The 25,715-nt window shown below is 48.7% G+C and overlaps 1 protein-coding gene across 3 annotated transcripts in view; it reads right to left on the minus strand.

Moving 5' to 3' along the window:
* GRIK3 (glutamate ionotropic receptor kainate type subunit 3) overlaps positions 1-25,715 on the minus strand; it is a 235,871-nt gene that overhangs the window by 16,354 nt on the left and 193,802 nt on the right. For all 3 annotated transcript variants that reach the window (XM_056845961.1, XM_056845962.1, XM_056845960.1), the window contains 3 exons: positions 13,730-13,953; positions 7,567-7,685; positions 5,353-5,570 (listed from right to left, as the gene is read on the minus strand). In XM_056845961.1, coding sequence (XP_056701939.1) covers positions 5,353-5,570; positions 7,567-7,685; positions 13,730-13,953 — 561 coding nt within the window. The remainder of the gene's footprint in view (positions 1-5,352; positions 5,571-7,566; positions 7,686-13,729; positions 13,954-25,715) is intronic.

Below are 25,715 nucleotides of genomic sequence, written 5' to 3' on the forward strand. Positions count from 1 at the left end.
GCCAGCCCTTTCAAGTAGACAGCTTATAAAGAGCCCTCAGTTTCTCCACCAATGCCTGGCACTCAGAACTGCAGCAGAAGTGCAGAGGGGTTTGCTTGGGGAGACCCAAGTTCAAATCCCTGCTCAGCCATGTAGTTCGTGAGTATCGATCATATACATGAACATACATGAAGCTGCCTTATCCTGAATCAGTCTCTTAGTCCATCAAAGTCAAAGTCAGTACTGTCTACTCAGACCGGCAGCGGCTCTCCAGGGTCTCAGGCAGGGGTCTTTCACATCACCTACTTGCCTTGTCCCTTTAACTGGAGATGCCGGGGATTGAACCTGGGACCTTCTGCATGCTCTACCACTGAGCACACGAGGTGGTTGTCAGGATAAACTGGGAGAGAGGGTGAAGGATGCCACCTTAAACTCCACGGGAACAAGGCTGGGATAAAAATGCAGCTGAAAATCAAGCATAGAATGTCAGACCTGGAAGGGATCTTGGTGCTCATCTAGTCCAACCCCAGAGCAGTGCATCATCCCTGCCACATGGTCCTCCGGTCTCTGCTCCTTTGTTCGGCTCTTCTTGCCCTGAGGCAGCTTTCTTCTAATTTGTCCTTGATCCCATTCTCCTCGCATCATCCCTTCCCTGGAGGTTTTCAAGCAGAGGCTAAATGGCCATCTGTCAGCAATGCTGATTCTATGACCTTAGGCAGATCATGAGAGGGAGGGCATCTTGGCCATCTTCTGGGCATGTAGTGGAAGACACTGGGTGTTTGTGTGGGGGACATTGTTGTGAATTTCCTGCATTGTGCAAGGGGTTGGACTAGATGACCCTGGTGGACCCTTCCAACTCTATGATTCTATCCCTGGGGGCACAGCACAAGCCCACTCCTGCTGCCTGCACAACTGCTTTTTGCAGGATTTGAAAGTGGGTCCCTGGTACCTGTCTTCTCCCTGTAAAACTCATCCTCCCCATTTTATAGGCAAAAAAGGAAATTTAATTTGCAACTGAGGATAATCCCTGGGCAAAATGCATCATCTTCCCTCCGTTTTTGCTTCCCTTGAACACCCACATAGAGACAAGTTGCTTTCAAAGTCCTCTTTTAAATCCCTTAATTAATTTCATTCTTTTAAGCAGAATTGTAAAAAAAAGTGTGGTATCTGTTCCTGTCTGGTCACTGGCTGCCTCAATTAAATTCTTTTGAAATTGTCGACAATGCAAGAGACTTTCTTGGCTTGGTGCCTTGGGCTGGCGGGTGAGGAGTCTGGGCAAGGCTGGCTGCAAACGTCTTTGCCAGAACAAGCAGCTGCCTTCCACAAACATCTTAACTAAAGCAGGCAACTGCTTTCCCCAGGTGTCATTACTGGTGCCCAGGTCTGAGGGGGGTTTTTCTTCCTGGGCTCTGAACACTTGCTGAAACATGAGCCAGGATTGTTTCCCAAGGAATGACAGAGAGCTTCAGAACAGCCCTGCTGGATCACACCAGTGGTCCATCAAGTTGGAAACTGGCTAGCCAGATGCTCTGGGAAAGCTGTGCATGTGTTAAGTGCTATCAAGTCACTTCCAACTTACAGCGGCCCTATGAATTAAGGACCTCAAGCATCACATGAACACATGAAGCTGCCTTATACTGAATTAGACCCTTGGGCCATCAAAGTCAGTACTGTCTACTCAGACTGGCAGTGGCTCTTCAGGGTCTCAGGCAGAGGAACCTTCTGCAGGTAGAAGGACTAGGGAGGGAGAGGAAGTGTGACCCAGCTAGTCCATGGTGCACTGGCCCTTTAAATGGCGATTATTTTCAGTGGAAAATAGAGCCATTTCAATTTCTTCATTGTCCACCTTAAAGTTGAGTAATTCTCCAGTAGTCATAAATTTTGTCTTCTTGATGTTCAGCTGTAGTCCGGCTTTGGCACTTTCTTCTTTAACTTTCAGCAGTAGTTGTTTCAAATCTTCAATATTATCTGCCAGTATGTAAATGCTCCTCCCCTCCTTCAATTTTCACTCCACCTTCATCTAAATCTAATCCATCTTTCCATATGATATGTTTTGCATACAGATTGAAGAGATTTGGGAGATAAAAATGGATCCTTGTCTTGCCAACTGGAAACCATATTCTGTCCTAGCAGTGGCCTCTTGTCCAGAGTACAGATTGCGCATCGGAACAATCAGATGCTGTGGTACTCCCATTGCCTTTAAAATCAGCCATAGCTTTTCATGATCCACACAGTCTAGCTCCTTCATGGCTGCCCTTCCCAGTCTCATGTGTTTAGTCATTGCAGTTTTATCCCGTATTTCTTCCATTATGCAACTCAAGGTGGTACTCATGGGGTGAAGTGTGGGAAGAAGAAGAAAAAGAAGAGTTTGTTTTTATATGCCGACTTTCTCTACCACTTAAGGAAGAATCAAACCAGCTTCCAATCTTCTTCCTTTCCCCTCCCCACAAGAGACACCTTGTGAGGTAGATGGGGCAGAGAGAGTGTGACTAGCCCAAGATCACCCAGCTGGCTTCATGTGTAGGAGGGAGGAAACAAATCCAGTTCACCAGATTATCCTCCACCGCTCGTGTGAAGGAGTGGGGAATCAGACCCAGTTCTCCAGATTACAGTCCACCGCTCCAAACCACCACTCTTAACCACTACACCACGCTGGCTCTCTCAAGCACTCCTATTCCAGTCCTGACGAGACCCAAAATGGCTGAGATCCAGTAACAGTGCTGTGTTGGAGGCCTCCCAGTATATCCTGGATTCTGCTGAAAGATGTGCAGTCCATGTACAATAACCATGCCCTGCCATAGGTCCCCAAGCCCTCTTGGATTCCAAAATGCTTTGGGAATTTAAGGATTCCAAAATAGCAGCTTTGTTGAGGCCATGGTTGAAGCACAAACCTCCTGGAAGCTATCAGCAAGGTTGCCCCCAGGGGCCAGCATCCTCTCCCACTCTCCAGGCAGAATCCAGTGCCATGGTTTACTATAGAACTAGGCGACTGAAAGAGGATGGGGATTTCTACAAAAGGCCTGGCAGATCGCGAAAAGCCCAGAGTTCAAGGTGCATGTGTGAACGGTCCCGTGTGTACTTCTCCCTGATCCCTAGTTAATATGTAGACTGGGGGAGCATGTCCCGTTCTCCAGTGCTGACATTGATCATACAGTACACCTGGGTGGTGGCACTGGGACTGTGTTGTGGCTCAAACCCCAGCAAGTGAGGATTCCTCAGGGGAAAAGCTGTGCCAGGAGGAACCAGACTTCCTTGAACCTCAGCTGGCTACACTGTGTTTCAGTGAGAAAGGTGGACTATCAATGTAGTAAGTAAATACCTGAATAAATGAATTCCTCCTCTGCAGTGGAGGCCCAGATAGGACATGCAGCAGTCAGGGACCTCAAACTTCCTTGATTTTAAAGGGGCTTGGGACAAAGTTTGTATGTATGGGGGTGGGATAGCTGCTGAAAGAGATGTCCAGACACACCCAAATGTGTCAATATATGGTTGCCAGCCTCTAGATGGAGCCTGGAGATGTCCTGGAGTTACAACTGATCTCCAGACTACAGAGATCAGTTCCCCTGGATAAAATAGCCGCTTTGGAGGGTGAGCGCTGTGGCATTATACCCCATGGAGGTTCCTTCCTCCCCAAGCCCCACCCTCCCCAGGCTCCACCCCACAAATCTCCAGGAGTTTCACAACCTGGAGTTGGCAACCATATGCCAAGATGCTGGGTATGAGGCCTTCTCCTGGGTTCCCAGCCTTGGCACTAACCTAGTGGCAGAAACGGCACCAAAACCGGCTTTGATCATGTGCATCAGATATTGGGAACTACAGAAATTATCCCTGTATGATCATGTGCATCAGAAACACTTCCCATTTTCACATATTTGTGGCCAATAAAAAAACAGACACAAATACACAGACCAATGTTGGTGACAGATTCTTTTGATTGTCCAACAGCCCCCAAAGAGCCTCCCAATGCCTGCTAAAACAGAGTGACTTTAAAAACACAACAGCGGAGAGAATAATGCCAATGAGAAGTGTCCTAAGTTGTCAGATGCGAATCAAGGAAAAAAAGTGCAAGATCAATTATTTACTCCCCATTGTTAGGCAGCCTCTCGCTTTACCCCTAGAGAGGTCATTATCAGAGATTATCGACTAGGAGTCGGGAAACAGCCGTGGGCTGTGCCACAGGTCTCAAACACTACCTTGCGCATTTCCCAACCAGCGATTCCCTCACTGCAAAATTCTCATTCCAGCAAGACCGGCCTCTGCTCTGTAAGAAGCTGAACATTTCCTGCATTGCTAAATATTGATGCTTCCCTTGCAGGTCAAAAGCAGGTTTTTCAAAGACTGGGTAACCCATAACTAACGACCTGCAGCCAAATTGAAATCAATGTATAAAATCCTATCTGGCCTCAGTGCTCCTCCACTGCTGTCTCTGGACCCCGGGCCTCTGGGTTCTGAAGCAATCTCGCCCACCCTTTCCCTCCAGTCAATGCATGCCTGGGCCCTGTGCAACACTTCCCCCTTCCTTTTTCCAACTTCCTGTCTTCTACACCCACCTCTTCTGGATCCTTGTCACAGCAGGGCTGGGTAGTTGCTTCACCAGGAATGCAACTTGATATTCAAACCACGGTGGCCGTGTTTGCCCTTGCAAAGCAGAAAAAAAAGCATTCCCAGTGAACTAACAAACATGGGCCGCCTACCAGTCTTATGGCCACTTCCTCACATAGCCAGCTCTGGCCCACTGCACCCATCCAATCTGTTCTGGATTTGGCTCTCAGCGGTGGCAAATCCCAGTGAATGCAGATGTCCCAACGTTTCCAAGTAGCGAAGCCCCTTTTGAAGATCTTAGAGACTCCCTGGTGGAAAGTGCTGTCAAGTTGTGGCTGACGTATAGTGACCCCATAGGGTTTTCAAGGCAAGAGACCAACAGAGGTGGTGCGTCATTGCCTCTGCACAGCACATGAACACATGAAGCTGCCTTACACTGAATCAGACCCCTGGTCCATCAAACTCAGTATTGTCTACTCAGACCAGCAGCAGCTCTCCAGGGTCTCAGGCAGAGGTCTTTCACATCACCTACCTGTCTGGTCCCTTTAACTGGAGATGCCAGGGATTGAACCTGGGACCTTCTGCATGCCAAGCAGATGCTCTACCACTGAGCCACAGCCCCTCCCCGACTCTGGACTGCCTTGATGGTCTCCATTCCAAGTATTAACCAAGGTCGACCCTTCTTAGCTTCCAAGATCTAATGAGATTGGGCTAGCCTGAGCCAACCAAGTCAGGGTACAGACTCCCCAGGAGGACATGCCTAATACTCCAGTAACACTGCTGCCCTTTCCTTGCCTGCCTGAGGGAAAGATCCCGTGTGCTCCTTCTCACCTTGAAGAAGGTCATGGTGGCCCCATCCTTCACGGCTCCGTATTCAATTTTCGTTTGCTTGGCCAGGTCGTCAGCTGAGTCGATCGGGGACTCCATCCTCTCCACGGTCAAGAAGGCGGCCAGGTTTGCCGTGTAGGAAGAGATGATGATGAGGGTGAAAAACCACCAGATGCCCCCGATGATGCGCGTGGAGAGTGCTTTGGGCATCAGCTCAGAACCTGAGAAGAATGGGGAGGCAGGGAGAGAATGAAGCAGGGGAAAGTGGGAAGAGGAGAAACCACAACACACATACATGGCGAGTCCCGAATGTTCTTCCTTGCATAAATTAAATAAGCCAGGTGGTTGTGCACCAGGACATATTCCTCATTCTCATCCACAGTAACATTTGCAGATATCTCCTCGTTGTTACGCTTGACCTTGGGCAGAGCCAGAATTTTACAGGGAACTTTCAAGCCAAAGTAATTAACCAAGCAGCTTTTATGAGATTTAAGTAGCAAGCCCTTCATGAACTTTTATGAGTGTTTTGTTCTCCCCGTTTAAAATGAAAAGCTTTTCTTTTGTACGGATTGTTTTTCAAAAAGGCCGCACCCTGGGGAGATTCTTCAAACACACAAGCGTGTTTTTTTTTTTTTTTTTTTAAAAGAAAGGGCCCAATCGCATGGAAGAGAAACCATCAAGGCCTAACGCTCTGAATAGCTGTGCGAAGATGGGAAATCAGAGCGGGACCGTGAAAAAAGGTATAACGGGCTTGTAATGACTTTGAGCAAACAGGGGCAAAGGACTGAAAGAGCAGCTCTATTTCTGGACTCCCCCCCCCCCTCCAGTGCCTATTAAAACCAGAGAAGGGGGGAGGAGGAGTAGGGCAAACGCTTTTTTGTCTGAAATTAGGGCACAAAAATACCAAAGCAGTGCAGAATTGGACCACAACCTAGGCTCATGCCTCACGTCTGGATGTTGGAGATCCGGGGTCAAAGCACTCCCCAGACGTGAAGTCTGAAGAAAGTCAAGACCCTGTCCGCAAGCACCTGTTATGCCCCCCTTCCCACCCCATACTGCTCTTACTAATATTGGGCAAACAGGCAGCTGTTTGCCCCCTGGACAGTGGTTGCTGGCACATATAATCTCTTGGCCAGCTGGCCAACTCTACCACACTACCGTATTGTGATTTTCTTGTTATTTGGGCTGCCAACCCAAATAGGTGGGGCCTGGGGATCTCCTGGAATTACAATTTACCTCCCGATGACAGAAATCAGTTCCTCTGGAGAAAATGGCGGCTTTGGAGGATGGATTATACCCTCCCCAAAGCTGGCCCCCTCCAGACGCCACCCCCAAATCTCTAGGAATTTCCCAAGCTGGAGTTGGCAACCCTGCTCATTATTATGCCACAAAATCCAGGACTGAGTCTTGCCTTTTTTTCGGGGGGGAGGAGTCCAAGCTCTGACTCGGATTGAGGCCCACACGCAACCTCAAGCCTCCTTTCCCTCGTCAACCATTGGCTTTTGGCCCTCAAGCCAATGGTGCTGAACAGCAGTCTTCATCTCCGGAGCAACACAGACATTTCACGCCCCTCTCGCTGCCTGGAAGCTCCCAGCAATTTCCTTGGAGGAGTTCTGACCTCTGAACCACTTCTCGATTCCACTGGCCTGGCTGGTGCCACCGGGGAGCTTCTCCAGGTGGGGCATTCCCTTTTCCTGGCCCCCTCCGTTCCTCTGGGCAGTGGACCCTTCAGGCCCAGAGCAGTAACTGGAAGACCCACAAGAGAGAGGCCGGGAGCTCCAACCCCTGGTGGGTCAGTGGTAAAGATGTCCGGGGACAGCAAGATCCCCCTGCTCCACCCCGCAGCGCCTGTTCAGTAGTGGAGAAGAGACAAAAGCCACTCCTGACAAGCACTCCTTATAATTGTTAAGAGACAAACTCCACCATTTCAAAACCTATGTCTCCGCCTGTCAGCGGTGTGATGACAGAAACTCCCCGGCACTGCCTGGCTGCCTCATGACAAGGAGGGAGAGGAGGCCCGACATTATTTTTCTTGCTACGGAGGCTTGTTTTTTTTGGGGGGGGGGGTTTGACAAGCGCAACTACATATATCTTGCGCCTGTCAACAAGGAAAACACACACAACATGTGCACGCAGGTATACAACAAACAAAAGCAGTGTGGAGGAGTGGGGGACGTGTTGAGCGATGGGGAGGGAGAAGGGAACCGTCAGCCGTACCTTGCTGCATCAGGGCTCCCATTCCGAACCAGAAACTGTTGAGGAGGGTGAAGTTATTCTCGACGATGTCGGATCCCGGGTTGCACGGGTGGGCATCGTACCATTCGTAAGGGCTGAACCTGTGCCCGGGGAAGACAGGAGGAGTCACATCAGGCACATGGAGAGTCCACAGAGGGCCAGCGGGGTGCAGTGGTTAAGAGTGGTGGTTTGGAGCAGTGGACTCTGATCTGGAGAACCGGGTTTGATTCCCCACTCCTCCACATGAGCGGCGGACGCTAACCTGGTGAACTGGATTTGTTTCCCCACGCCTACACATGAAGCCTGTTGGTGACCTTGGGCTAGTCACAGCTCTCTTCTTAGAGCTCCCTCAGCCCCACCTACCTCACAGGGTGTCTGTTGTGGGGAGGGGAAGGGAAGGTGATTGTAGGCCAGTTTGATTCTCCCTTAAGTGGTAAAGAAAGTCAGCATATAAAAAACAACTCTTCTTCTACTACTACTTATGAAGGTGCCTTGTACTGAATCAAACCATTGGTCCATCAAGTAAGTACTGTCTACTCAGACTGGCAGCAGTACTCCAGGGTCTCAGGCAGGGGTCTTTCACATCACCTACTTGCCTAGTCCCTTTAACTGGAGATGCTGGGATTGAACCTGGGACCTTCTGCATGCCAAGCTGATGCTCTACCACTGAGCCACAGTCCGCTCTGCATCTGGATGAGGCTGCTGCACCCACACTGTGCCTCTTTTCAAGAGACTCCAGTCCCACATCAGACAGGCCCGTGCCCAGAGGAGCGTACAACCCCACTGCCCTTTTTGTTCGTTTTACAAGCCATCCCCACGTTCTAAGGGTTCTCCCCACCTTCCATCTTGTCACAGCTTTTTTAAGTGAGTTTCATCCCAAGGACGAATTGAGGGAGCCACTCCCTGCTGCCCACACTGTCATACCTATGGGGAAGCACAGAGGGACACTTCCTGCCAATCGGTTCCAGTACCCTCTCCCTTCTGCTCCCGCCATGTGCCTGATGGCCTATGTAAATTCAAGCACTTTCAGTTCCCCTGGAGAAAAGGGCTGCTTTGGAGGGTGGGTTCTGCAGCATTACATCCCTACTGAGCTCCCTCCCCAGGCTCCACCCCCCCCAAAAAAATCTCCAGGTATGGCTCAACCTGGATTTGGCAACCAGCCAGCGTGGTGTAGTGGTTAAGAGCAGTGGTTTAGAGAAGTGGACTCTGATCTGGAGAACCGGGTTTGATTCCCCACTCCTCCACATGAGCGGTGGAGGCTATTCTGGTGAACTGGATTTGTTTCCCCGCTCCTACACATGAAGCCAGCTGGGTGTCCTTGGGCCAGTCACAGATCTCTAAGCCCCACCTACCTCACAGGGGAAGGTGTGTTGTGGGGAGGGGAAGGTGATTGTAAGCCGGTTTGATTCTTCCTTTAGCAGTAGAGAAAGTCAGCATATAAAAACCAACTCTTCTTCTTCCTCCTCTTCCTCTTCTTCTTCTCCTCCCCTCCTCCCCCCACCTTGGGACTTGCCTGAGTGCCTGTCCATCTAAAACACAGGTGCTCTCTGCACCTTGTCTCTCGGGAGGGAGTTTTATCCAAACCAAAATATCCAAAATGGGCTCTGCAATTAGCTGACAGTAGACGGATGTTTTGCAAATCACACGTGGAAGAACCTGCTTGTGCAAGGCTTGGGAGAGGAAGAAAGCCATGTGTGAATCAACCATAGCTGCAAAGGGAAGCGAAAGGGTCCCTCTAGCTGAGGAACACTTCCAGGAGAGGTGTGCAAAGAGCTCTTGAGAGGTGCAGGGTTTGTCCCCTCACCTACTGACATTGCTGAATGGCATGAGTTGCAGCACCCACCCCCTACAAAATGGCTGCTACAGCTTAACTTCAGTAACACAGTGCAGATCCTTGTGCTGAGGCAGCAACTGCTGCCAAAGTAACATTAAAAAAAAACACAACTGCACAGCCAATCAAATCTCTAACAGGCAATCAGAAGCCTTGCTAGACAAAAGCCCTACCTGGTCCCACCCAATTCCTAAAAACACTTGATGGGCACCGTAAAAGTGTCGGCAGGCATCATGGCAGCCATGGGCACTCTACTGGGGATCCTTGTATGTCAGGTGGAGAGTGTGTGACTGGCACAAGGTTACCCAGTACTCTTTCATGGCAGAGCAGGGATTTGAATCTGATTCTCCCTGATCCTAATCCAACACTCTAACCATTACACCATGCTGGCTCTTCTGGTTGAGCACAATCAATAAGCCCCCCAAACTCTCCTGTTTAAAAGCTACATTCAAACAGGGACCACCGAGCACAGCCTGTGGATTGGGGAAGGTGTACAGACGGCGGTCTTATGTAAGGCGAGAGATGCTAATGCCTTCAGAGGTATTTGTTCACATTTCCCAGGGGTCTTGTACTTTGCAAGACGATGAAACGAAATTAAATAAAAACATAATTGGCACAAGTGCTTTGGAACCAAACATTAATTATTATCATCTCTGCTTCCTTCAGAAATCCCCCCTGGCTTTGCAGTAACCCTGCCTCCCCCAAATCTCAAAGATGCAATCGACCCTAGAGACCTAGGAATCGACTTCAGGGGTTTTTAGCCATCTGCTTCAGTCACACCCCAGCATTTAGGCAGACACCACATTCCTCAACTGCAGGAGGCATCGGCTTTCCTAGCAGCAACAATGTACCTGCAGAACAACTGGAGTGGTAGCCAAAACTCGGGCCGACTGGAGTGGAAGCCAAAACTCGGTTCAAAGATGAAACTTCATGCATGCATGTGGCAGGGATGCTCAAGAGTCAGTGCCCAGTCAGCTGCGATTCAAGCCCCTCATCTGCACCAGGGCCTCTGCCACATTACAGAATGTTGCCAGGCAAAAGTGGCTACCCAAAAGACCTCAGGCTCTGCCTCTGACCTTTGTGACAGCTGGTGGAGTCAAGCTGAGAAGGGGCATCAATAAGGCTTCAAAAGCCCCACTGAACCTTGGATAGATCAAAGTGCCACTCTCCCTGGTTGCCAAGCAGGCTCAGAACCGGTTTGTAATGACCGCGACCCCATGATGGTGCCGGTGGAGGCTTTTATCTGAAGCCTTTATCCGATGGATAAAAGGAATCCTAGGATCGCTACGCAGAGGCAGGCAACGGCAAACCACCTTTGTTCATCTCTTGCCCTGAAAGCCCCATGAGGGGCTGCCATGAATGGTTGTGAATTGACGGCAATCAATTATTACCAAACATCTCTGTGAAGGAGATCTCTGTTTCTCCTCATTTATAGGAGAATGGCCAAAGTAGAGAGATTCTGATTTGCTTGACATTAGGCAGGGAGCTGGCGTCAAGGTAGGGTATGGGCCAGCCTCTCCTCAGTTGCTCCATCCACAGAAAAGACATTTGTTGTATTGCTCAGATTCAAAACTGATAAAAGGAAGTATTTCTTCACTCGATACATAGTTCAATTGTGGAATTCCCTGCCCCAGGATGTGGTGATGGCTGCCAACTTGGAAAACTTTAAGAGTGGAGTGGACATGTTCATGGAGGAGAGGGGTATTCAGGGCTACTAGTCAAAATGGATACTAGACAAGATGCATACCTATTCTCTCCAGGATCAGAGAAGCATGCCTAATATATTGGGTGCTTTGGAACACAGGCAGGACAATGCTGCTGCAGTTGTCTTGTTTGTGGGCTTCCTGGAGGCACCTGGTTGGCCACTGTGTGAACAGACTGCTGGACTTGATGAACCTTGGTCTGATCCAGCATGGCCTTTCTTATATTCTTATGTACTCCCCCCCCCACCCCCAACAAGACAAGATTCTCATATGCATCAGGTGGTCTTTTCAGGGGCGATCAATCCTCACGGTTGGGCAACGATGCCTCTGGACACCGTTTCCATCCAGCCTTCTTTCCAAGCGCCGCTAAGCCGATCCAGATGTGGCAGAGCAAACAAAGTCAGCCCGCTCCCTGCAGAGCTGATTTTGACAAGTGCATTACATGAAATTAGGGTATTAGGCACTAAGCTCAGGTAATCGCCTCCAAATGCTATAATGGCCTCGGGGAGCCGGCAAAGTCTTGCGCTGCTCGGAACATTGGGGGCTAATGGAGAAAATGATGCTGCCGTTCTGGGTCCCGGGCTGGACAGGCTGTGACAAATGCAGTCTGGAAGGTGACCCCAGAGACGTGGCACACCGATGCTCGACATGCTCCCCTCCGCAATTAATTCCTATTAACCCCACATTGGGACATGGGTGGGTACAATCATCCTGATTAGGAGGCAGCAGGTAATTGCATTCAACTCATGAATATGCAGTGCTTCCTCTTTCTCTCAAGTAGCCGTACAGGTGGCCTGGATTCCACCCCTCTCCCAACTCATTCTTAATGGCGAATGCTGCTGGTTTAGCTGTTACGAATACCCGGTGATAGCAAATGGTTCAGTGTTGTCTTCCTCCCTCATTAAGTCCAGAAAGTGCGGAATTGGCCAATGAATGAAGAACTGGGTCTGGAGACCCCGGTACCAGCCCACCATGGCAATGGATTCCTTGTGCAACCCTGGCCCAGTAGCCCGTGGTCAGCTGTGATGGATCTCCAAGAGAACAGGAGATCAAGGCTATTTATGCTTGGTAATTAGCAGTGTATTCCAGGCTGAAGTGCCCCGCATACTTTTTTGAGTTTTTCACACTGAACCATCATTGAGGAAGTGACTGCGGAGCCGGCGCATACCTGCTTCGCATTTCTTAAGAGCCCCTTTAATGCGACCTTTTGTATTTGCTCCACCCCCGCACCGAAGCATTTACTGAAGGAACCATGAAAAATCACAAACGCGGCTCAGCTATGCAAACGACCATTGCCAATGGCTATGCAATCAAAGGAGCAAAGGAGCAGGTGAGTGTGTGTGGGGGGTGGAATTTCTCCTTTTGCATCAGGACCATGAATAGGCATTTTAAAGGTCACAATTTAAAAAAGAGCTTTGAGCGAGCATCAAAATTGACCCTGCATGAATGGCGCAAAACATCCTAAACCACATTGCCATTTTTAAAGCAGAGAGAGAGAGAGAATGAGAGAGATGGCTCTCTACTGAGCAAGAGAGTGGGGTGTCTTGTCCAACACCCGGCTTTGAGAAAGAATGCACTGCAGCAAATCATTACTGGTGGACACTTTTCTGACCCAGTTTTTGAAGGCAGCTGGTTGCTGAACTGAACATACATTTAGGAAGGTCTCCCAAAGTCTAAACCGGTGGTTCTCAACCTTTTTTGCTCCATTCCCCGCTTTCACCATTGTTCAGAATATAATTCCCCCCTTCCCATGATAGTCATAAACTTTACTGAATGTCGCAGATTAAATTAAAAACAAACTGCAATTTTACAGATTGTAAATAAACTACAGGACATCACACTTTGCTGAATAGTGGTCCCAGGACGCTCAGTGGAACTCCCACAGACTCAGGGAATTTTGCAGGATGTGAGGAGCAGGGCGGGAGCCTGTGCTTCCCGCAGGCAGCTATTCAAAGGAGTGCTGCCATGAATGCTGAGGATGCAGCGGGTGAGGCTGGGGAGGAGAGAGGGAAGCTCCTTTTCCTTTCCTGACAGGCCACTTCCCTTGGAAAGGGTTTATTTACTCCTTGTACAGCTAGCAATGTAATGTAATGAGGTACCAAAGAAGGTGAACTCTATGGTTTACCATAGAGTTTTTGTGAAATGCTAGAGCGTCTTCCATGTCACTTCCTGTTTTACTGGGAAGTGATGTAGGCACACAACATGAATTCTTCCCTCCCCCCATTTCCTCCCCCCATTGCCTGAGATGCCTGTGGGCAACAAAAGGGATTGCCGAGAGGGCAGGGAATTCTTTTATCCCACCTGTCTCCTATCATGGAACTCAATGTGGCATGCTGGGGGGAGGGTCCTAGGATATTTCCCACTGACCCAGGCAATAACCAACTTCAAGCCTGCTTAGCTGCACCAAGGTGGCTTACATGAAGTGCCTTCAAACCATATCCTGGAACCCATGTTGAAGGAGACACTCTTGCTTTACTCTGAACCAAGTCTAAGGAGAAGTCAAATGCAGGCTCGTGTGAAGAGGAAAGCGAAGCTGGCTTCAGCCTGGGCAACCATGAAGTGGAGGCCTTGCGGTCCGATCCTACCACTAGGCCTCGGTGTATTGGCTTACCTGGCAATCACAAAGAGCACACAGCTAACTCCCAGGTACGCCAGGAGGATGTACATCCAAATGTCAGGAGACAGAGGGTTGAGGAACGAGAAGACGCTGGGATTGGTCCCGTTGGCCTTCCGGTAGAGAATGCTGATCCCCAAAGTCATGAAGGGCTTGGAGAAGTCGATCGCTTTCTCCCGGATGTGAGTGATGGTCAGCGGTGCGACAGCCAGATCCGCTTTCTGTAGGGCCAACATGACAGGAGGGAGGGATGAGGAGAGAAAGAGGGAGAGAGAAAGCAGCTGTTAGAAATGGCGAGGGAACGGGACATGGGCAATGGCAGGGTGTTCCTTGGGCTTTATGATGACAGCTGCATTTGAAAATCTGACAGCTCTTGCTGAAATCATGTCAGGAGGACAAAACCTGTGCTTAAAAACTCAGGTGCTGCCAAGGGAATGTCAGAATGGGAGAAACAGAGGAGAGAAATCTGAACTATCCCAAGGCGGCATGTTGGAATTTAGATTTGCTGAGACCTCAGTTGAGTAACTAGAGCCTTTCATGGGCACATTCTGGGTCCTCAGCCTTCCTCTGTAGCCTCCTCCTTCTACTGAAACACAACAGACCCTCCTTCAGGTTTTGGACCAGTACATGGTGTCCTTTGAGATGCACCAACAACCATTTTTTCCCCATGAGTGATCCCAGGCACTTGGGGGCTACTGCAGAATGACAACAGTAGGTGGGCTGGGCTAAGTGGGTAGGTCTCTCCCCTACGATTAGCACTCTTGAGGATGCAGCTCCTGAACAAAAGAAATGCCCTCACCAGCTGCGCTAGTGGCCTGTATCCTACCGCTCTACTCAGCACAGTTGGGAGCCTTCCCCGACCTAAAGAGCTAGACGGCTCTTCTGCTAGAGGCCGTACATAAGAGCCATCAAGTCACAACCAACTTAGGGCAACCTGGGCAAGGGGCTTTCAAGACAAGTGAGAAGTGGAGGTTGTTCGGCACGACTAATCCAAGTGCTGCTTGCATTAGTAAGTGCTAGGAATGAAACCAGCCGGTTCCTGCTCTGCAAACTTCTGACAGAGAGCAGAAGGCGCCCAATCCGTGGTGCGGTGCAGAAGCTGGAATGCCTTCTGTAATTCACTTCAGGCATGTGCTTTGCTGGTCTATCTCTCTGTGCATGGCTTGTTTGGTACATAGGCCATGTGGTAAATGCAGCACCATGGGCATTTTGAGTGGGTAATATTTTCACCACCCACGGGCAGTATTCAGGCCATGCAAGGCAATTTTCTCAAATGCCCAGGAAATTCCAGGATGCTTTGGGATGCAGGCTAGTATGTCTTAATTGTGTCTAGCATGGGCATTGGCAACATCTGTTCCATGCACCAGGCAGGCAGCACATTCTGGGGAGGATGGGCACCTTAATGACCTTCTAGAAATGTGTTCAGTCAATTAGAGTTCCTTCCCAACTTCCAGCTGTAGTGAAATTCAGGAACATAATAATGTGCAAATGGTTGGCATGAGTATATGCAACAGGGAAGAGAGTTGGGGCCATGGCTCAATGGTTGAGCATCTGCTTTGCATGCAGCAGGTCCCAGGTTCAATGCCTGGTATCCCCAGTTGTTGTTGTTTTTCCACATGATGTGGAAGACCTTCTTAAATGAACACAAATGAAGCTGCCTTATACTCATTCAGACCCTTGGCCCATCAAAGTCAGTGTTGTCTACTCAGACTGGCAGCAGCTCTCCAGGGTCTCAGGCAGGGGTCTTTCCCATCACCTACCTGCCTAGTCCCTTTAACTGGAGATGCCGGGGATAGAACCTGGGACCTTCTGTGTGCCAAGCAGATGCTCTACCGCTGAGCCACAGCCCCTCCCCACTTTCTCCTGAGACTCTGGAAAGCCACTGCTGATCAGAGTGGGGCAGTATGCATGTGAACTGCCTTTCTTGCAGGGATGTTGTAAAAATTGATTTTGGCTTTCAGCGAGGCTTTCATATGGGGGGGGGGTCCTTATATTAGCAGCCCTCATAGCCCAGACAAGCCAGATCTTGTCAGAGCCCAGAAGCTAAGCAGCATCAGTACTTGGATGGGAGACCACCAAGGAAGTCTAGGACTGCTGTGGAGAGGCAGGCAATGGCAAACCACCTCTGCTCATCTCTTGCCCTGAAAACCCCATGAGGTGGAACTTCATGGGGTCGAGATGAGTCCGTTGCGACTTGACGACACTCTTTATCCTTTAGGTGTTCTGCCGGCTTTTCAAGGGTTCATGAAGTATAAGAGAGGCGCTTTGAACTATTCCCTACTGGAAGCCTTTTTGAAATGCAAAACGAAAAACGGCTACAAATGTTACATTTTATTGGGGGGGGGGAGAATCAATTTGCATCTCAAAACTCCTGTTCTAATCTGGTAGCCCTGAAGCGAGAGCATTAGAAATGGAGAAGCTGGATTTTAATAATCTCTTACAGGTGAGGCTGTAGTGAATCCACTTAACAAGTCCTGTCTGCATAGGCAAGAATTATATATTCTGAAACTGACCCACCTGATTAGCATGCTATCGGCCCATTGGTCAAAACCATCCTCCTCCTCCCAGTCTTTTAGCCTATGGGGCATGAGGGGCAGACTGGCCCTTTAATTTACCAGGAAAGTTCCTGGTACACTTCTACTTTACGTGAACAAACAAGTCATGGAGGGATGCAAGGACCACTTAGCTCAGTCCCAGCCAGCCAGGCTCCCCCACCTCCTCCGCCCAGGGTGCTGCCAGCTGCATCTGGGCTGAGTGGCTCCTCCTGGGGGCAAAAGAGCTCGGCTTGTTCCTGGGACACTGCAAAGCCCAATCCGCCCTGGCTGACGCAGCCCCCCACAATCAAGAAACAGGCGAGACCCCAAGAAGAAGGGCTGATTCAGCCTCCAGACCTTGTCCAGCCGCGAGTGAATTATGCACGGAGACATCCAGCCTTTGAATGAAATCATAGCGGTGATAATATCAAACCAGCCTTGAAATCAAGGCCAGGAAACTAACCGCAGAAAATAATTTGCCTGGCAAGAGGGAAAAGAATGGCAGCAGTTAAAAGTTTGCTGTAAAATTGCGTTGGAGTAGCGGAACAAAATTCTAGACGGATGACACAGCATCCGTTTTGAAAACAACATAACTCCCCCCTCCACACACACACCAATGTCAACTACCAAGCTGATATCAACCATCCTTTATAAACGACAGAGCAAAGAGAAGCATTTTGACCTGGCACTAAAAGTAGACCACCTTTGGTGCCATGCAGATAGCAGATGGAGGGTATGAAGGAAAGGACTCGTAAGCCCGGCTCCTTGGACTTCTTGAGAGGTCAGAGAATCCCATGATCATTCCAGGTATCCTCCCAATGACAATGTCCCTTTCCCTTACTCTCAGGGAGTGGCATAAACAAACTGGGTGGTAACGGCCGCCACCAGCAAATCAGACTTTGGCCGTCGACACATGGCTGGGATGTCATCGGTTTGTTCCTGTGAAGCCTCATACTAAAACATTCCGCAGAACGCATGGAGGAAGGGGTGACACTAAGCAGTCGGCACCCTCGGCCGCAAGAGCAGTAGCACTAGCTCACAAAATGCCGGAAGGAGCCACCACTGCCCGCTGCCCTGGCCGCTAAGGCAGCCTCTCCGCCAGCCTGGTCGTGACAGGGTTCCTTACACCCCTCCACCCCACTGGCCCCCGTCCTGGAACGGTGCCGGAGGCAGCTGGAGGCGGCGGCAGGAAGTGTGCGGCAAAGACGGCAGCAGCAAGGAGAGGCTGATAAGGGGGTGGTGAAGAGCGCCGGAAGGAAGGGGAGTCGACCTGTGCATGCTGAAACGTACCAGCGAGCACCTCCATTAACAGTGAATCTTTACTTAAAATCGTAACAACGCCAGGATTGGACAACCAGGTAAAGATTCGCAATGGGAGTGGGTTGGCCTTGCGGGAGGGAGATGTCCATGTGTTTGGACAAGGGAGATTTGCCCCATTCTCAGGAGAATCGAAGGACAAAACGGCCATGCGATAACAACCTGTATCCCCCACTGGATGGCTTTGCACATCTGCATTGCCCTTCAGAGGCTCCATCTAGAGCAACATAAAACATGGGAAATATGGAGTCCCTTGGGAAAGTTTTACTCCTCCATGGCTTGTGCCGCCCAGGTCAAAAGCTGTAAGAGAAGAGATTCTTCCTCTTGTCCTGGGAATTTATGATCTCCTCCTGGGAGTCCATCCTCCCTTGGGGTCATTCTGATCTTCCTGCCTCAAGGGGAGAACTGTGTAGCCATCTGGCTGCCCATGACTCTGTCCCTTGACATTACAGCAAAGTGTGAGATGGCAAACACCCACCCCCACCCCCAAACCTACCATTTGCATAACTGAGAACTGGAGTGCTCCATGCTTGAGGGATAGATACATCATACCTGATACTTGTCTTCTCTACCAGGTACAGATTTGCAGAGTGGCTACTTTAACAGGGATACAGTGGAACCTAATGGTGGAATTACTTGGGTTAATTCTAGGGTGGAGGGCGTTTCTCCACAGAGGGCTCTCCACAAGTGAGGTGCCCCCCCCCCCAAAAAAGCAGCAGCCTCCCCACCTTGAAGGGATGTGAAATGATAGGCCATTTATGCAGGGCTGTTTCTCTGCAGTCACCCCCACTGACTGCTCTGGTGCTTCATTTTGATTATGCATGCCTTTCCCCGCGCATTTCTGCATGTTTTGCCTGTGTTTTTCGGAGTCTCGCTATAAAAGCATCTGGAAAACATGGACAAAATGTGTGGAAACATGGGGAGAGAGAGTTGACCTCTGACGGCCGAGAAAGGCATGCATAATCAAACCGAAGCACCGGGGCAGTCGGTGGGGCTGACCACGGGGAAACAGCCCTGCATAAATGGCCATAGCCTCTTAGAAGACATTTTAGGGCACTTTCACACATGCTGAATAATGCACTTTCAATGCACTTTGCAGCTGGATGTCACTGTGTGGCCATTTCTGCTTGGTAATTAGCAGCACGTTCCAGGCTGAATTGCCCCACATTTTATTTTATTTTTAGTTTTTCACGGTGAACCATCGTTCAGGAAGTGACTGCGAAGAGGGCGCATACCTGCTTCCCATTACTTAAGAGCCCCTTTAATGCAACCTTTTGTGTTTGCTCCACCCCCACACCGAAGAATCCCCTGAAGGAACCATGCAAAACAACAGCCGCGTGTTAGCTATGCAAACGGCAGTTGGTTAATGAAAGGAACAAAGGAGCAGGCGAGTGGGGGGGTGGGTGGAATTTCTCCTTTTGCATCGGGACCATGAATAGTCACTTTAAAGGTTGAATTTAAAATAAGAGCCTTTAGCGAGCTTCAAAATTGACCCTGCATAAAATGGCCTGTGAAATGGCAAAATTCACTGCCAACTATCGATAAAGTGCTTTGAAAGTGGAGTGAAAGTGCATTATTCAACATGTGTGAAAGCGACCAAATTGTTAGGCTAGCTTGAGCAGCAGCAGCTGGCCCTTGCAATGTCCCCCCTAGCCAGAGCTTTCCAGCCTCTAAAGGTAAGAGCCAGCACTTCCAGCTGGGCACGGAGATTAACTGACAGCCGATGGAGCCCTTTACTTATTTTATTTGAAACATTTGTATACTTCCTTTCCTCCCAGTTTAGAGTGGAAAGCTGAGTTTCCTATGTTCAGAGCCTTCAGCAGTATTGGCGCTTTCTAAGCCACTGGAAGGTTCTGAACCATCTTCAAAGGCAGCCCAGTAAACAGCACATCGCGATAATTGCATTTGGAAGGGATCAGAGCATGGATGGATGTAGCCAGAGCATTCTTCTCACGAAAAGCCACACCAACTGGCATCAGCCAAGAGTGCCATGGGCTATAGATGGCCACCTGCACACACAGGTACAGCGGCACCCTCAAAGTGCTACCTTGCTCCTATTTTTGCCCAGACCCTCCAAGATCCCCGTTCTTGTCCTAAGAAGAGTGTATTCTCTTTCCTTTGGAATTACACACCGAATGAAGGCAAGACACCTTCCACTTTGTTGCTACAGGCAGCCAAAGGCACAGTTTTGCTCTTGAGCCACCTGCAAGGGCACACCGAAATGCACCTTGCGCAGGTGACTGTTGGCTCTTGTGGCCAGTGTAGCATCCTTCCCCTTGATGTGGATTTTCCTGCTAGTGGCATTTAATTAAGGATTTACTGACCTTGGGGATCTCTGCCAAAAAGGGAGAGGGAATGAGACTTCATTTCTCACACGCTTGACAATGTGCACAGATAAGTCAATTCTGAGCTTTAGTACCCTTCCCCCCCATATCCAGAGAAGCAGCAGGTGTGTGTTCGCAGGAGAGCATCTCACAATTATTTTCGAAGCAATTATCCAAACTGCCTGAAGGGCCCATCCTATTTACAACACCACATTTCAAATACTCATTCTTAGCACCATGTTAAATTAGCCAGCAGTAGGAGGGCTTCTTAATTTGGTTCCCTTCCCCCAAGATCAGACCCAGAAACCATTTTCAGAGTACAATTCGGGGGGGGGGGGAATCCTCTGGCCATGTCAGAGTACACTTCCATCACTACAGAAAAACCCCCTTGCACCTGTGATTCAGGGAGAATCTTCCAGACCAGAGAGTGAATCTATTGCAGGTAGAGTTGCCAGCTCTGGGTTGGGAAATACCTGGAGATTTTGGGGGTGGAGCCTGAGGAGGGAGGGGTTTGGGGAAGGGAAGGAGTTCATCGGGGTATAATGTCACAGAGTTCACCTTCCAAAGTGGTCATTTTCTCCAGGGGAACTGATCTCTGTTGGCTGGAGATCAATTGTAACAGCAGGAGATCTTCAGCCACCACCTGGAGGTTGGCAACCTTAATTGCAGGACTGTTTTTCTGTGGAGCATATCCAGCTCCATAATGGTCACATTATGAGAAGACAAGAGTCACTGGAAAAGACAATCATGCTAGGAAAAGTTGAGGGCAGCAGGAAAATAGGAAGACCCAACAAGAGATGGATGGACTCAATAAAGAAAGCCACAGACCTCCTTCCCTAGCAGAGCCTAAATACTTGCACACCACACTTTTGTGGGCCACTGGTGCTTGCAAATGGCAACGTACTGCTTGATGTTTGTCCAAATAACCGCCCACTGAGTTCTTGTCCTCACCTGGATGGCCCAGTCTAGCCCAATCTCATCAGATCTCGGAAGCTAAGCAGGGTTGGCCCTGGTTAGTACCTGGATGGGAGACCACCAAGCAAATGCAGGGTTGCTATGAAGAGGCAGGCAAAGGCAAAACTACCTCTGCCTTGAAAACCCTGTGGGGTTTCCACACATTAGCTGTGGCTTGATAGCACTTTCCACCACCTGAGTTCTTATCTGGAAAACCCTTTCCCCAAAGACCTGTTTAATAGTCTCCCCACTAAGGTTACAAGACCTGAGTGCAAAGTCCCTCGGAAGAGAACATGAACCTCCCATTGACAAGTGAGAGCTGCTCACCCCAGAGCTATATGGATTACTCTGGGGGATTTTGGCAGCTCAGGGGCTGCAGATGATGGACCTGTCAGGCAGAGCACCCAGATGCCCCTTTCTCCTGACGCATCACAAGACACAACTCATGTAAGCAGTAAGCGAGCCAATTGCCGGCAGGAGTCGAAGGAAGGGGGAAAAAAGAACATTGTTTGCTTTTCAGCTGACCCTGTTTACTTTCCATATTACAGAAACTAATTGTTTGGAAGACAAGGCAAATAATGTAGATTTCATTGATTTTGCTCACAGAGACTGCAAAGAAAGGAAGATGCAACAGGCTGCCTGTTGGCCAGAGACTCATAAAGGGCAGCTGATTCCAGCAGTGTTTTTCTTCGTTAGAAACATCCAGGTTTTCTTCCACATGAAAACGCACTTGTTATGAAAAAAAAAAAAAAGCACTAAGGTTAACGTTATTGCAATGGCTCTCCAAAGGGTGTGAGCAGTGGTCAAACAGGCATACCTTTGACTAACTTCCCCCATTCTGGCCACTGTTCTGTCCTTTTCTACCTCGATCTTTTAAATCATACACTTTCATGATCCTTTTGCTCGCCTACTGTCCCATTTTCATCCAATCTCCCCTCCCAACTGGATTTCAGATTTGTTCCCCTTTTCTCAGGTGTCTTTTTAAGGTCCCTGTTCCCCAGGCTGCATAAAAGCAACACACATTTGGTGGTGCAAAATTGTGGCATGACAAGCACATGGCCACAAAACTCACCCACCTAAAAATGTCACCTGGTTGCTTGTGCTGGGTACCCCATGGCACACTAAGTGCACTTGGAAAAAAAGGCTAATACCCACCCAAGAAATATCACTAACATTTTCACAGTTATTTAAAGTTCCCCTAAACATATTGTTTGAGGTGCAAATTCCATTTAAGAGAAGCATGGCAGTACGTGAGGACATCCCATCCCAGCTCACTCCAACCCCCATTAGGGATCTGGCACATCTTACGGGAATGTTTATATGTGTTATGTGCTATCAAGTCGCTTCTGACTTATGGCGACCCTATGAATTTAAGGTAAAGGGAGTCCCCTGTGCAAGCACTGGGTCATTACTGACCCATGGAGTGACATCGCATCCCAATGTTTACTAGGCTGGCTATGTTTAAGGGGTGGTTTGCCATTGCCCTCCCGGGTCATCTACACTTTACCCCCAGCAAGCTGCTGGATACTCATTTTACCAACTTCGGAAGGATGGAAGGCTGAGTCAACCTTGAGCCAGCTACCTGAAACTGACTTCTGTTGGGATTGAACTCAGGTCGTGAGCAGACCTTTGAGTGAAGTACTGCAGCTTACCACTCTGTGCCATGGGGCTCTTAGTGACCCTATGAATTAATGACCTCCAAAATGTCCTATCATTAACATCCTCACTCAGGTCTTGCAAACTGAAGGCGGTGGCTTCCTTGACTGAAGAAGAAGAGTTGGTTTTTATACCCCACTTTTTCTATACCCTTAAGGAGTCTCAAAGCTGCTTACAATCACCTTCCCTTTTCCTCCCCACAACATACACCTTGTGAGGTCGGTGGGGCTGAGAGAGAGCAGAGAGAGCTGTGACTAGCTCAAGGTCATCCAGCTGGCTTCATGTGTAGGAGTTGGGAAACCAACCCGGTTCACCAGATCAGAATCCGCTGCTCAACCACTACACCATGCTGGCTCTCTTATGATGTGAGTCAACCCATCTTGTGTTGCATCTTCCTCTTTTCAGGAATGCTTAATGTTCCTCAAAAGTTCTCCAGATGTGCTGCCTTCAAATGGCTCTTCCTTCAGGCCGCTCTGAACAAGGATTCTGATGATCATTCCCCCCGTACCCCACACACAAAATAATAAGGGAGGCTCACAAAGCAATTTCCTACCGTACAGCTCTTCATTCCTACTCAATCCTTGCAATGTAAATGGCACAGCCTCCAACCATGACCACACTGGTTTGCTGCCTTCTCCAAGCAAAGGTTTGCATTTGGACTAAACGGTCTACCCCCCACCCCCAGGAGGCTATGAAGATCTAAGTGTGCTGGAATGTACTATTGATTTAGTGCTCATTTCTTATGAGAGCGTTAAATCAACTCTCAAACCATCCCCAATGACAGCCTGAGCTGCAGTACCAACGAAAAGCAATTTCCATTCCATTGTCTGTCCCCTGCCCTCCGGATTCATGCCAAATGGGAATACTAGAGAAAGGGGCTTGCCTGTGCATAAGGGTGATTGCAAAATAGTGGCAAACTGCAGTTCTTAAAGCTGGTGCTTTTTATACCCCCCTGGCCATGTCCCAGGATGAACCTCCACAAAGGAGGATGAGGGTTGCCAGGACCGGCCCCAGAAGCAGAGGCTTGCAGAGTGGCAAAATGGCTTCACCTGACACTCGGGGGGGGGGGTAGTTTTGCACAATGCCATGATGCCACTTCCGACTAGGAACCCAGAAATGATGTCGCCATGATGTGTGACACTCTAGGAATGTTCCCAGTAGTAATTGGGAACATAGCAACGTCACTTCTGGGTTCATAGCTGGAAGTCACATCACAGCATCATGCAACACTGTTCCTCTCATTCACAGAATCATAGAGTGGGAAGGGGCCATAAGAGCCATCTAGTCCAACCCCCTGCTTAATGCAGGATCAGCCTAGAGCACCCCTGCCAAGTGTTTTGTCCAGCCTCTGCTTAAAGACTGCCAGTGAGGGGGAGTTCGCCACCTCTCTAGGTAGCCGATTCTACTGTTGAACAACTCTTACTGTAAAAAATGAGTGCCAGCAGTGGACAGGACGTAGAAACAGGGTTTATGGCAACCGGCAGATGGACCAGGAAGGCATCTTGTGACCCAGCCACAAGCAGTAAAGCCTCATTTGAACCCCTTGTGCTGAATTTCCCCCATAAAATGTATGCATTTTTGCAGCTTTTTTTTTACTTAATAGATCAGTTGAGTTAATAGATCAGTATTATACATTATACATATAGTTGTATTTCACTGTACATATAGTTGTATTTCACTGTACATATAGTTGTATTGCCCTGTGTTTGATACTGTAGAAAGCAGGGTTCTTTTCCTGCTTCCCCACAGTGTCATGGTGAATTCATACACCTCTCAAGGGATCCCTGGTTTTCTTTCTTCCACACCTGGTTTGCTCCAAGGTTTTGAGAAAGAGTGAAGCAAAACCTGGATGGGGAAGTTTGTATTTTCTCCATCCTGCCCACGTGACAGCTATTTTCCCCATATTGGCCATTTCCTCCTTCCCATGGTGGGGGGGAGGCGTTAAATCATCAGTCGAATATTGATATATCAATATAATGTTATAACAATTTATGTATCCCGGGTTTTCTAAATTGCTACCTTTTATTTTTTTTAAAGGGAAATCTCTATCCCTTTTTGTTATGGAGATATAAGGAGAAAGGCATATTTCTGCATCAAAGGGAGTTAGACATACTTTAAAAAAAGAAAGCTGGGAATTCAGACAAACTGTTACACACGTTGTTATAACATTTTAATCATATAACAATATTCACTTGCCAAGTTAAAACCAACAACGACACCTGAAACAAAGCCGAGGAGGAGGAAAAAAGCTGGTGCCAGGGACCAGGCCACGGACATTGTGGGGAAACCTGCCATGTGGAAGCCTCATTGCTAGTGTGCTGAAGTGGCAGCTGCAGAAGCAAGAGGGAAATTACACATGCTTGTCTCCATGTGGAAAATGACATACTCAGTGCTTTCAAATGATGTATAAATGGGATATAAATTGTGTAACAAATGCATAAAAGAACCAAACAAAATCTTCAAAAGCAGGAAAGAACAGAGGCAAATAATAGAGGCCATTGACATCGATGACAGATAGAAACCAAAAAGCAGTGGAAGAGACAAAGGGCAGAATTAATCCCACCCCTCCCCTTCCCACCGCCACCCCGGTATCACACAGATTGGTTTATGTCTGGGGTTCTGCTCTGCTTTTCTTCCAGCTAGGAAGGACAGCTTCTGAATGCAGGTAATGGACTTCGGACATACATAAGACCAAGTTGCTTTCCCACAAGAAAAAAAACCAAAGCATGTTCCTTTTTAGAAAAAGGACTAAAGATGATGATCTTCTGAGATAGCAGCATCTCCCACTACTACCACCCCACTTAAAATGTTTTCAAGTTCTCAACAACTTGCTAAGTAATACTTGCACCAGGAAGCTGGTCCAAAAAAAAAAATGGGGGGGGGGGGGGAGATATTGTAGTTTAAACAAAAATGGGGAGGAGAGAGACTTTCCTTCATTTCAAAGAAAAACATGTGTCTTTGAGCGGTTTATTTATTTATATGCAGCCTTTCTGCAGGGATGCATCAGCACACAATGAAATTAATTTTAATTTAAACACAATTAAAATGGGCAAGAGAGGTCGCTTACTCAGAAGGAAAAAATGTTTATTCTTTGGTTCCTTTGTTTTATGTTGGAGTAAGTATAAATTCTAAAAAAAAAAGGACTTTGCTTCCAACAAGAGATGAATATGGCGTTTATAATGTTGCTTTTCTGCAGGA

This window comes from Euleptes europaea, chromosome 3, assembly GCF_029931775.1.
Source record: "Euleptes europaea isolate rEulEur1 chromosome 3, rEulEur1.hap1, whole genome shotgun sequence".
NCBI lineage: Eukaryota > Metazoa > Chordata > Lepidosauria > Squamata > Sphaerodactylidae > Euleptes > Euleptes europaea.